At 44.6% G+C, this 11,299-nt stretch overlaps 1 protein-coding gene across 1 annotated transcript in view; it reads left to right on the plus strand.

The window, feature by feature from the left end:
• The first annotated feature begins 659 nt into the window (after positions 1-659).
• The window catches only part of WEE2 (WEE1 homolog 2 (S. pombe)), a 13,905-nt gene continuing 3,265 nt past the window's right edge, over positions 660-11,299 (plus strand). Inside the window, exons 1-6 of the mRNA XM_010142256.1 lie at positions 660-1,004; positions 4,911-5,110; positions 5,947-5,995; positions 8,473-8,645; positions 9,234-9,355; positions 10,628-10,774. Coding sequence (XP_010140558.1) covers positions 672-1,004; positions 4,911-5,110; positions 5,947-5,995; positions 8,473-8,645; positions 9,234-9,355; positions 10,628-10,774 — 1,024 coding nt within the window. The 5' untranslated portion in view covers positions 660-671. The remainder of the gene's footprint in view (positions 1,005-4,910; positions 5,111-5,946; positions 5,996-8,472; positions 8,646-9,233; positions 9,356-10,627; positions 10,775-11,299) is intronic.

An 11,299-nucleotide genomic window follows, 5' to 3' on the forward strand; every position in this document is an offset into this window, starting at 1 on the left:
GCAGGCACAGCAGATTCTCAGCCACCAGCTTTCCTAGGCACAGGCAACTGTGGACAGGTGCTGCCGAGCTCCCATTAGCAGTGGCCCAGGTGCGGGGTGGTTATAAATGTGCCAGGGCAGAAGGGCTGTTTGTGGGGTATCTGCTTGGGGTGTTTTCTGCTTTTACAGCTGTATGTACCATGGGTTCTTTTTCTGAGGTTGAGAAATTTAAGGTAGAAAATGATGAGAGGAGGGTTGATGTGTGTGTTCTTTAGGATTGGATTGCTCTGTTTCTGTGTGTGATGAGGGTAGTGGCTGGTGTGCTGGTGAGTGGAGAAGTTGCCTTGGAGGCTTACTGGGAAAGGCTGTGGCTTCTGGGTTGTGTCTGACTTGCGCCAACAAGGTGAAAAGCAGAATCTGTTGTTGTTACATGAACAATAACTGAATGAATTTCTACCTGTTGATGCTGGGCTACTCTTCTTTAACCCATGCAATCAAATGACACCTATGAGTGAACAAGGTTTCTGTATTGTGGGATTGGGGAGGGGGAGTGCATGTGGTGAGGAGAACTAATACCTTTGATAAGGTAAGGAAGAGGATGGTTAAGCTGCCTGTGTAAGTAATGCTATTTTCCTCTCCCTCTGCCAAAACAGGCCAGTATCAGCCATACCTGTTCCGTTTCATATGGTGAAATGGATGACTGGGACAACAGTGATGAATTCATTCAGCGACTGGATTTTTCCAGTTGTGATGAAGAGAGCGAAGACAGAAGCTTAAATGAGGAGGATGCCCCAAGCTCAAACCCCACCACAAGCTGTGAGTTCCAGAAGTGGCAAGGGAGCAGTCCCCTGCCAGCAACCCCTCAGAGAAAACTCGGTGAGATTTTCCCGAGCAAGACAAAACCCTGGGCGAGTCCCACCCTGAAAGCTTCCCCGGCTGTGAGCAAGACCTGGGGTAATGCTGAGACACCACTGCACATCACCTGGAAAAAGCTGCAGCTGTGTGACACCCCACACACCCCCAAGGTAATAGCACGTATCAACTCTGTGTCGATGCAGGAAAGATCTGGGGCATCGCTATGTGGGTGGTGAGGGGATGTATTGCTAGCCCTGTGGAAAGTAATTGTTTTTTAATGTTGTTGTTGTAGCTTTTTCCTCTTCCCTTACAAACCTGGACTATGAGCTCCTTAGCTATAGAAGAGTTATTCTGTGGGTGTGAATAGAAACCTGTGTGTGGGAGCAAGTATCTTGACTCTTAAGTTGTTGTTAAAGCCAATTAGTTGGAATCGTGTCTGAATTTTAAAAAAACCCCACCAAACCAAAAACCAAGCAACTATGTGCTTTGGCTGCCTATGTGCCACTCTCTCTTTGTGTATGAGAGCACATATAAGTACTCCTCTGCATAGGGAGTATCTGTAGCATCTCTGTAGGAAGTGAGCACTGTGCTCCCAGAGGAATAACTGTATCTCTCTTCAAGGAGTTCATCATTCCAGGGGAAGCTTGGAAACAGGAAGCTGTTTTTAGTATCCAAAAAATGCGCTGGATATTTTTCACTTGGGTTTTCTCTTGGAAAGTTGATAATGGTGTTGTGACTGAGGTATTCTTTGTCTGGATTGCCTCCAACCAGCTTGTTGTCCAGTGATGCTGATTCTCTTTTTATGTGAAACTGAGCTGCTCAGTGAACTTGGGGGAAAGTGGGACCTATTCTTAGGGTAGGAAATCCCCTGTGGAAGGGGTAACAAATCAGTGTGTGCTTGTGGAGGAAGGTTGTCTTGTTTTGCTCTATGTTACTGCCCTAAAATGTAACTTATCTACTGGGACAGATTCTTGGGAGAGTGATCCTAGTCCCTATTTTCTGTGAAATTTCTTGTATAGAATATAACACAACTGCTTTTTGTATTCTGTAAACACAAGTGGAGACTTGTACCAGCTTTGTTCCTAGATAAATTCTGTTGTGTGCTCTGGCTTCTAGCATTGAAGACTTGCAATGGAATGTAGCTCTTTCAGTCCCCTCTCCGTATTTCTGCTCTGCTGAGAGATTGGTTGCCCCTTTGCTCAAGGGTACACAGATCAGACCCTTTAGTGCTTCTGAGCTAGAATTTGACTTCTGTTCCCCTCCAGAAACAAGACTGTGTGAAGAGGAGGAGGAAGCCATGGCAATATATGACCAACTCTTTGGCCGTATTTGCTGAGGAATGCCCTGCTCCTCTCTAGGGTAAAGCATCTCTAAATGGCATCACTCCAAGAATTTCCTGCAATGATGCTTTGTAAGAAATATCTTGGAATCTCATCTGAAAATAGAGGAGAGGTCTAGAATCTCTTCCAAACCAGACAGGCTACTGGAAGTGCAGGGTACTTTCAGTGTGTGCTCTTCTGTAGATAATGTGTTGTCTGGATGCTTCAAGACATGCTGCCTGTGGTTTGTCACCTCGTAGTCCATGAGCAGTAATTGCACTAAGTCAATTTCTTTGCTCTCTTCTGGGAGAAAGATCTTGGTTTCCAAGCATGCTGCAAAAGGTGGGCTCTGCAGGGCCTAATTCTGCTTATAAATGAGACTGGGAGCATTGATCTTGAAACATTTGAAGGTGCGGGAAAGGGTAAGAGAGCAGAGCCACATGTAACTACAGACAGATGAGCACTGGAGCCCCAGCTGCGATGCATGGCGGAGGAGGCAGATGATTTTATTTTGTAGACTTACCCAATCCTGGAAGAGATTGATAGAGTTTGTTATGGTAGCTGTCTTACACTGTATGGCAGCAGCTACTCTCACTTGATGTTACAGGAGACAAATCTGCTTGATGATGAAATAGAGCCCTAGCAGAGCAGATGGAAATGCTGCTGTATGCCTGCTGCATACAACAGCAGGCTGCAATGGTATTTTAGATCCCTGTCTTGACTTACGGCTAAGCTAGAACATCGCCCCAATTCTACAGAGCTTCTGGGCTGCTGGGTAAATTGGGCTTGGACATATATTGCTTTAAATACAGCCCTATGCACAACTTTTCCATTCAAGCATAAAGAGATGCAGAATCAAGCTTGAAAGCGATCAGGAAGCATTTTCAGGGTCATAGAAAACCAGTAGCTGAACTTTTGAGAGTTATATAGAAATAGAACTACTTCTGGAACATCCCTCTATCCATGAGTCACAGGTTAGGGCTGTGCTGGCCACTAGATAAATGACAGATGCTCTCTATTACCCAACTCCCCCATTTTTCTTTCCCCTCTTTGAGAAAGATGGGGAAAGGAGTAAGGGAGAGAGATTGGAAAAGAAAACTAAAACTGCTTTAATGAAAATAATAACAATAAAGTGATACATATACAAAACCGGTAATGAACCCAGCCCCCTGATGGCAAACATGCCACAGTCACCACTGATGCTGTGGGCAGACACTGGGGAAGGCCCAGGCTGGGCTCAGCAGCAGATGGGAACTGGATGCAGGAGCTGGATTCCAGAACTGGATTCAGGGATGCATGGTCTGGGATTGAAGGTGGAACAGACAGCCCTCTTCAGATACCAGCTGTTGAAGAGGGGGGCGAGAGAGAGACTGTTGTGCTCCCTCAGCTTTATACTGAATAAGATTTTTATGGAACAGAACACCTTGTTGGTCAGTGTAGGGTCACCTGTTCTGTCTGCTCCTCCCTGGAGGTGCAGCTTCTAACTTACTGCATCCCCCACCGTGGCAGACAGGATTTAGCAGTGATCTTGGTCTCCACAGGAGCGAGTATAAGCAAGAGCCTTTCTGCATCCCAATCCATGGTGGTGACTATAAACATCAAGCGTTATCACTTCTCGAAGCAGACACTGTCTGCAGAAATACACTGTTAACTTCAGAAAGTGCCGTCACTGAGAAGAGACTGAGCTGGGAAGTGAAATCACTGAACAGAATGAGTTCTGCTCTAGCTCAAACCAGGGCACCATGAACACAGCACCAATTAGGTGGATGTAGGATACTGCATGCAGCTCTAGGTTTTTTCATCTTCAAAAGCTTTCAATGAGAGAAGGGAGGAACTCTAGATATGATCATGGAACCACGTCTCTACTCACAAGAGTGAGACCACTGGATGAAAAAGATACAGTAGTATCTTGATCTTCATGACAGGGTTCTTGAAGGGCTTTTAGCTAGAAGAAAGATATGTTAAAAAAGCTTTTACTATTTACACCACTCTCTTGGCTGAAACAAGTCAAGAACAAACTGTCATTTCAAAAAACTGGTTGTTACTGAAGGGTTAAAGCACATAAAGTAATTAATTTTTCTGTCTTCAGATCAAGAAGTTATGCTTTACTCAGCCCAAGGTTTTGGACTAGAAAGTGAAACCAAATTGCCTGTCTTCTGCGGGCAGCTGAACTATAGAAGATTCAGAGGTTGTGTCTGAACTTAAATTTCTGAAACTGTTTATTCCTGTGGAGGAGAACTGTGTTCTGGTGACTTTCCCAGTAGCCATATAAAAGCACTTCTACCAACTTCCCCTATAGTAATGCTGCTTATTGCTGGAGAACCAAAAGGAAATGTGGATGATATTCTGTCTCATCTCCTGACAAACTTGCCCTGGCCAAACTGATGCAACAGTCCATGCTTGGCAGAACTGGATCTTCCATGTTAATGCAACATATGATGCAATTTCTTTGTCTTGGTGGGTGGGAAAGATGAGCAGCTGGCTCCTCTTGGACTGTGCTTGCCAAAACAGCTCTGTAGGCCTCTCCCAAGTGAGCAAGGAATAGAGTATGAGAGGGCTTAGTGAACAATGTAATACTTTGTGGAAGAAGAAGAAAACTGTTAGGTCTAAATTAGGGATGCAGGATGTTAATGATTCCCTGAGGAAGTCAGTTGAGTTCTCCTTGATTTGCAGGAGAGCAGGAATTTTATTCTGACGTAGCAGCAACAAAAATATTTTGCTGGCTTATCTGCCACTCTTTTTCTTTCCTCAATATAGAGCCTCTTATCGAATACAGCTTTTCCTTCATCTGGGGTAAAGGTCCCACCCAAAGGCTTCCGACATCTGAGATTTACTCCTGGTGCTGACTCGGATGACTCTACCCAAGCTCCTCTTGTCAACATTAATCCCTTTACACCAGAGTCGTATCGACAAATGCTCTTTCTTCCTAATGGCAAGCGGAAGATCAGAGGAGAGCTGTAAGTGAACTACTCTTAAATAACATGCTGGAAGGAGACTGTCTGAAGGAGATATGTAATGATGGAGACACTTAGTACCTGGATTTATTTGCTAAGAATGAATAATTCCCTTCTGTACTATTCATTGGTGTAGAGCAAACACTAGCAGGTGTATGAAGGTAACAGGAAATTTTGTTTACATTTCTTTTGTTCAGAAATGTAAGTGGGGGATCAACAGCTAACCTGAATGCTATGGCCGTGGGAAAAAATTGTACCTCTTTCTTGACCACGGAGCATGATTCAGTTAGGCACATGCCACAACTCAGAAGTAATGACGTGTGTGCTTGCATGTAACAAAACTTAAGATGGGTGCAGTCTACTGCTGACTTGCAGAAGTTCTAGATGTGGTTTGGGTCAACTAAGACACAAATTTAGCCAAGTACCTGCTACAATGATGTTAAGTTTCTTTCATAGCCCCAACTGTAACAGATGCTCAGCTGGGTATCCTCCCTGAAAGCACAGTGGGGCAGTTCTCTCCTTCAATAAGAGCTTGTTGTGCATGATCATCTCCTATGTAGCTTCACTAGTATTAAGGTGGCCAGCGTGTCCCCAAATGATGATGTGAGCAGTACTGCAGTTGGTTTGTGGAGACTTTCTAAATGGAAACAAAGATCCTCTAGCCTGGGACTACAGTCTTTAAGGCCTCAACTAGAAGCTCATTTTGTATTAATACTCAAAAATCTTTAAACTGTGAAGCAAAGTTTGGAGAGTCTTTTGAAAAATGTTTTCATTTCAACTTTTAGTTGGATTGCTGCACTGAAATGTTACATCCAGACTTTCCTAAACTTCTGTTATAGGACTGATCCTGAACCAAGAAGCCAGATAAAGAAGGAGCTACCTACAAAGGTGAGTGTGTATTTCCCCCTACAGAGAGGATAAGGTGCTCGTAAAGATTTGGTGCTTGATGAAATGGTTCATACTGAAATAGCAGAATACGTGGCATAGTGATAGAGGATGAACACCTGTGACAGAATAATCCCAAGCTGAATGTTTTATGTCAACATTTGTTTGAGACTACAGATTCAAATAATTTGTCTCTAAAGGTACTACAGCAGATCTGAGACTTTGACAAGTAATCCTAAAACTCATTGATTTTTGGTCAGCAAGTCTTTCTAGGAAATATAATTTGGGTTCCTCGGGGCAACTGTGTTAGTGTAAATAGTGACTGTACCTTTGTGGTTTGAAAGAGCAGGTGTGTTGCTGTTCCTATGAATCAGTGGTCTGAGCATCTTTGGATGTGAATGGAACAAGGCTTCTATGTTGCAAATAACATATGGATCCGCACTACAAAATCACAAAAACGGAGCTGAATGCTTCTGATGTGGTTAAGTACTGAAGGCAGATTTTCAGTTGCAGTAGTCACAATGGCAAACTTCTGAAGTGAGGCAGCAATTTCTGTACTCTTCTTTGGTAGGAAAATGTCCAGCTGGGGGGTGTCTGTGTGCCCTGGGGTTCAACGGAAGGCCCCATCACAGCTTACATGGTTACAGGACAGCAAATGCTGTCTTAAAACACAAAACTGAGTTATTTTGCTGTTGCTGATGTCTCTGCTTTGCTGGCAAACCTCAGCAGCAATGTGTTGGCCTGGCTGCACGGGGCAGGGTGTGGGGTCTCATGCATGGCCAGTTGTGTGGGCAGAATGGGGCAGCTGGTGTGGGAACCTGCCTCCCACAGCCTTTCTGGGAGAGAAGCTACTCATCCAGCTGGCTTCTGGAAAGCAAGCCAAGCCTGAATTAAATATCTGCCTTCAGATGAGGTAAATGTCGATTTTTCCCGAACAGCCCCTTGAAGGAATTGCCTCGTGCAAATGGGTAGAATTGTTCATTGTAATTGTGAAATGTTTAAGCTTACTGGAAGAGTAATGGTACCCTCTAGCCGAGGACACTGGTACTGCAGAAAAACTGGTCTCCGTGGAGAAACTACAGCTGCAGTCTGCTACTGGTAACATCTGCAGCTACAACAATTATTGTTTTCCTTAGAAGAACTTGAAGAACTCATATCTTGTGACTTACTGAAATATTATTCTGTTTGAGTGCTGATTAGATTATGTAATATAGATAAAATTGCATACTAGGAGGTATCTATTCCCTGAGCTTTTTGAGGTATTGTAAAATATAACATCGTGTTATGTAACACAACCTGTTGTGAAGGGCTGCTGTTTCATACGGGCCACATCTTACTGGATGTGAGGACCAACTCTTCACCCCTTTGAGGTCATATACTATACACTACAGCAATCACAGCAGTTGTTTCTGTGGAAACCACTGTGCAACATGAGCTGCTGTCTCTAAGGGATGCAGGAGGATGAAGAAAAATCACTTTGGCCACTCACCTGTTGTTCACTTCATGCTCTGCTGCTTTTATCTTCTTTACTTATCTCCCTTGCCAGTAGACATCACTCAACAAGCAGTACCAGCAGTTCCTGTTTCCCTAGTGACCTTTACTGTAGCAATAATGATGTTCCAGCTGTTCTGCAGGCTTTCAGCCTTTTGTGGAAAAGTGGCTCCTGGTGAGAAATCACTGGGAATACAAACAGCTACACTGAGACCTGCTAATGTGCCATTAGTCAACAGCTGGTGCTTCAAACCTGATGAGATCCTGAACTAATGATGAATGCCTTTGCTGTAGGCAACCTTAGCTGCCAGAGTAAAGCAGCTCTTACATAGCTGGGGACACAGTAAGCCAACACAGCAAGCTTCTCTCCTAAGCTTAACATAGGCAAGAGCTTTTATTTAAACACATGTTCAGTACATGAGTGTGGCTAATTCAGAGGTACTGGACTTCCAGCTACCAAGGCTGTTAACAGGTCTTAAGTCTGCAGGAGCTGGGCAGAAGACAAGTATTTTGTTGTTGCCTGCTGTTCATCTCTGACTCTGTCAGGCAAGGGTCTAGGAACTGGCCGGGTCTGCCAAGACAAGAGATGTGATGGAGGTAGCACAAGGAGGCTAAGACACATACAGCCAACTAGAGTGCAATTCTCCTTAGCTGCCATTTCTACTGCTATGGCTAGCAAGTCATGGTTTAAAAACAAACAAACCAAAACCAAACCAGTAAGAACAACAAAAAAACCTGCCTTGGCCAAACCAGGCCAAGATGGCTTTTGTTAGGTGGTCAGAAAAAAACCCAACAGCATGCCTAAATAAAAGGTAGCATTTTAAGAACCGGCAGCACACCTGCACATGTGCCTGGATGAACATCCGGAATGGAATAGGGGGAAACATGAGTGCTCTGAAAGCAAGTGATATGCAGGTCTAAATCTGTGACATGTTGTTATGTAAGTGTTTCAACTCATACTTGTCTTTGGTGTTTTTGTGCCCTTGTAGAGATACCCTCTGAAAGAGAGCAATATGGTTTCCCGCTACAAGAAAGAGTTCCTGGAACTAGAAAAAATTGGTGTGGGGGAATTTGGCTCTGTCTACAAGTGCATCAAACGCCTTGATGGATGTGTTTATGCCATCAAACGCTCCAAAAGGCCTCTGGCAGGATCCTCAGATGAGTGAGTGTGCTAGCTAGAAACTGCCAGCTGAAATGACGGGCGTGTTCTTGGGAGGTGTGATGAGGAAGGAGGGAGTGTGGATCTAAAGGTATCTGAGGGGTGGCATGAGCAAAAAGTGTCTGCTGTTGCTCTCCCAAGTAACAGTTGGGAGAGTGGGGGAAGTTACCACTTTAGGACTACAGGATATAAATGTCTGAGAAGGGGAAGAAGCCACATGCATTGCAAAGTGAGATGACAGCTTACCTGAACTCCAAGTCCACGCAGACCTGTCAAATAGTTTTCCTGTCCTGCTGTGTAACCAGTGCTGCTTGCATCTGTATTGACCAGCTAGTGTTGTCCTGCATATTAAAGCCAAGTCTTTGAAGCTGCCATTGCCTTTTTAATGAAAGACTTGGTCAGTCTTGAGCAAGCACATGTTTTGATTCAGCAGCTGTGAGAGCCAGCCTGTCTGGCAAAACCCGAAAGAACGTCCTAAACACACCTGCTTTCCCTTTCTCAAGCCAGGCTGCAAACCAGGGCTCTTATCATGGTCCCAAGCAGGACCCTGGCACTCTGTCAGAGCTGCTTTTTCTGTGCGTACTTCTCTAGGCAGCTGGCACTGCGTGAGGTTTATGCTCACGCTGTCCTTGGACACCACCCCCATGTTGTGCGCTACTACTCAGCCTGGGCAGAGGACGATCACATGATCATCCAAAACGAGTACTGCAATGGTAAGAGCCATGAAAACGTTAAAGGCTGAGATCTTGGGATGGGTGCGGTTGCTGCCTTTTGTACTTAAATATGGGATGTTTTGGCTTACAGCAAAGCAAACTGCACTGTGGCTATGGTTCCATGGAGAATCCAGTAAGGGCTCATAATATTTAGATGAAGATCTGAATGGTGCCAGTGTCTTGCAAGTAATGAATACCCTCCAATTTGGGGGATTTTAAGAATGCTTTTCTGCATTGGCTGGCCAGGGACGGTATTCTCCATGGCAATGCTTAGAGCTGTGTCTGAGATTGCCCAGGTAAAACCTGATAAGAATAACTCGAGCAGTTAACTTAAATGCCATGTATCTTGGAAACAAGCCCTTCTTAATGGAGAGGAGTAATGATTCGAAGAGTGGCCATCTGTTTGAGAAGAAGGCACCTTGCATTTTGGCTAGAAGAAAGGGCTCAACAGCCGCAGAAGAACAGAGCTAAATAAAGTAAACTGCAAATGGGGTTCTGCAGGCAGGGTGGTATGCTTTTATTTGTGTTTGTCCTTGGCCATACCACTGTTTGGGAGACATTGAAAAAGACACCTATGGCTACCAGAGGAGCTGAAGGCAAATATGTGGCTCTCACTTTCAACTCCTCCTGCAGTCTTGGGGTCCAATGATGAATGGTGATAACTGTTTGGAGTAATGGTTTCAAATCTGATCACCATGGAACATGGTGATCATTGCTGCAGCATTAATACATTCCTTGTGTTCTGATTGATGTACATCTGAGATTAAAGGAGAAGGTGAAAGGTGAAAAGCAGACTGATAGAGAGGCCATAGTATTTGCTAGTCCTGAAATAGCTTGAGTGCCTTAATGGAGACCCACAAAACTTGGTTTCTTCAAATGTTACAATCTTCAGTCAAAAATCTGTCAGTGGGAGCTTAATTTTCTTGTTTCACCATTCATACACCTGCTTTCTGCTTGTAAGCAGGGCAAGAGTGAATAACTTTTCCACTGTTTGCTTGGAGCAGCATCACTACCAGGTCAGCCCTTCCGGTGCTGTAGGCAGAACTGCAGCTGCCCAGACCTTGGCAAGCAGGAGGCAGGGTGCTTCAAGGCAATGGAAAGGCTGAAGCCAAATGGCAATGTCCAAGTTTGATCACTAGAGCACATATAGCTGATCAGGGCAGGGTCTGTCACTAGCAAGCCTGCAAGTGCTCTGGGCAGTAGTTTCTACTAAGCTATTTTTATGCTGCTCCATAAAATCTGTCAGGTCTCAGACTGACTGTTTTAATGTAGGTGGGAGTCTCCAAGATGTGCTGCTGGAAAATGTAAAGCTTGGCCAGTATTTCCCAGAAGCAGAGCTGAAAGAAATATTGCTACAAGTCTCCATGGGGCTAAAATACATTCATAACTCTGGCCTTGTGCACCTGGATATGAAGCCTAGTAAGTATAGTGCTATCCTCCTTTGTGGGTCCTCCGAGAGACCCTCCAGGGGTAGGAACTGTAGTAGGTCCTTCTGACTGGACCTATTACAGTGCTGCAAAGGACAGAGGAACTTGCCCCAAAAGGTGAATGTCTTGTGGTGTGGTTTTTTTTTTTCTAATATCGTCAGTACTGCTGCTGTAAAACTGAACCTTCTCCAATAGTTGGCAACATTTTACTTCTGTCTTCGGATCTTCATAATCCTGGCTCACGGCAAACCACTTTCATACTGGTAGAGCAAGTAGGGCTGATAAGGAAGTCGCCATCTTCATTTACTGCTGTCTTGTTGCACAACCCTTGACCTTTATGTGAGAGCTGGAGTGAGAAATGAGTATTTACTGTACCTACCCTGAGTGATTAAGTTCCTGGGGAAAAATAAAAAGTAACAAGCTTTCCTCTCTGCAGCTGAGGATGGGCACCTCCAGTGCAATGCTCCCACCACAACCACAGAATGATATCCTCACAGCAGAGCCCCTGTTTCCTGCT

This window comes from Buceros rhinoceros, unplaced genomic scaffold (assembly GCF_000710305.1).
Source record: "Buceros rhinoceros silvestris isolate BGI_N320 unplaced genomic scaffold, ASM71030v1 scaffold3618, whole genome shotgun sequence".
NCBI classification, from domain to species: Eukaryota; Metazoa; Chordata; class Aves; order Bucerotiformes; family Bucerotidae; genus Buceros; species Buceros rhinoceros.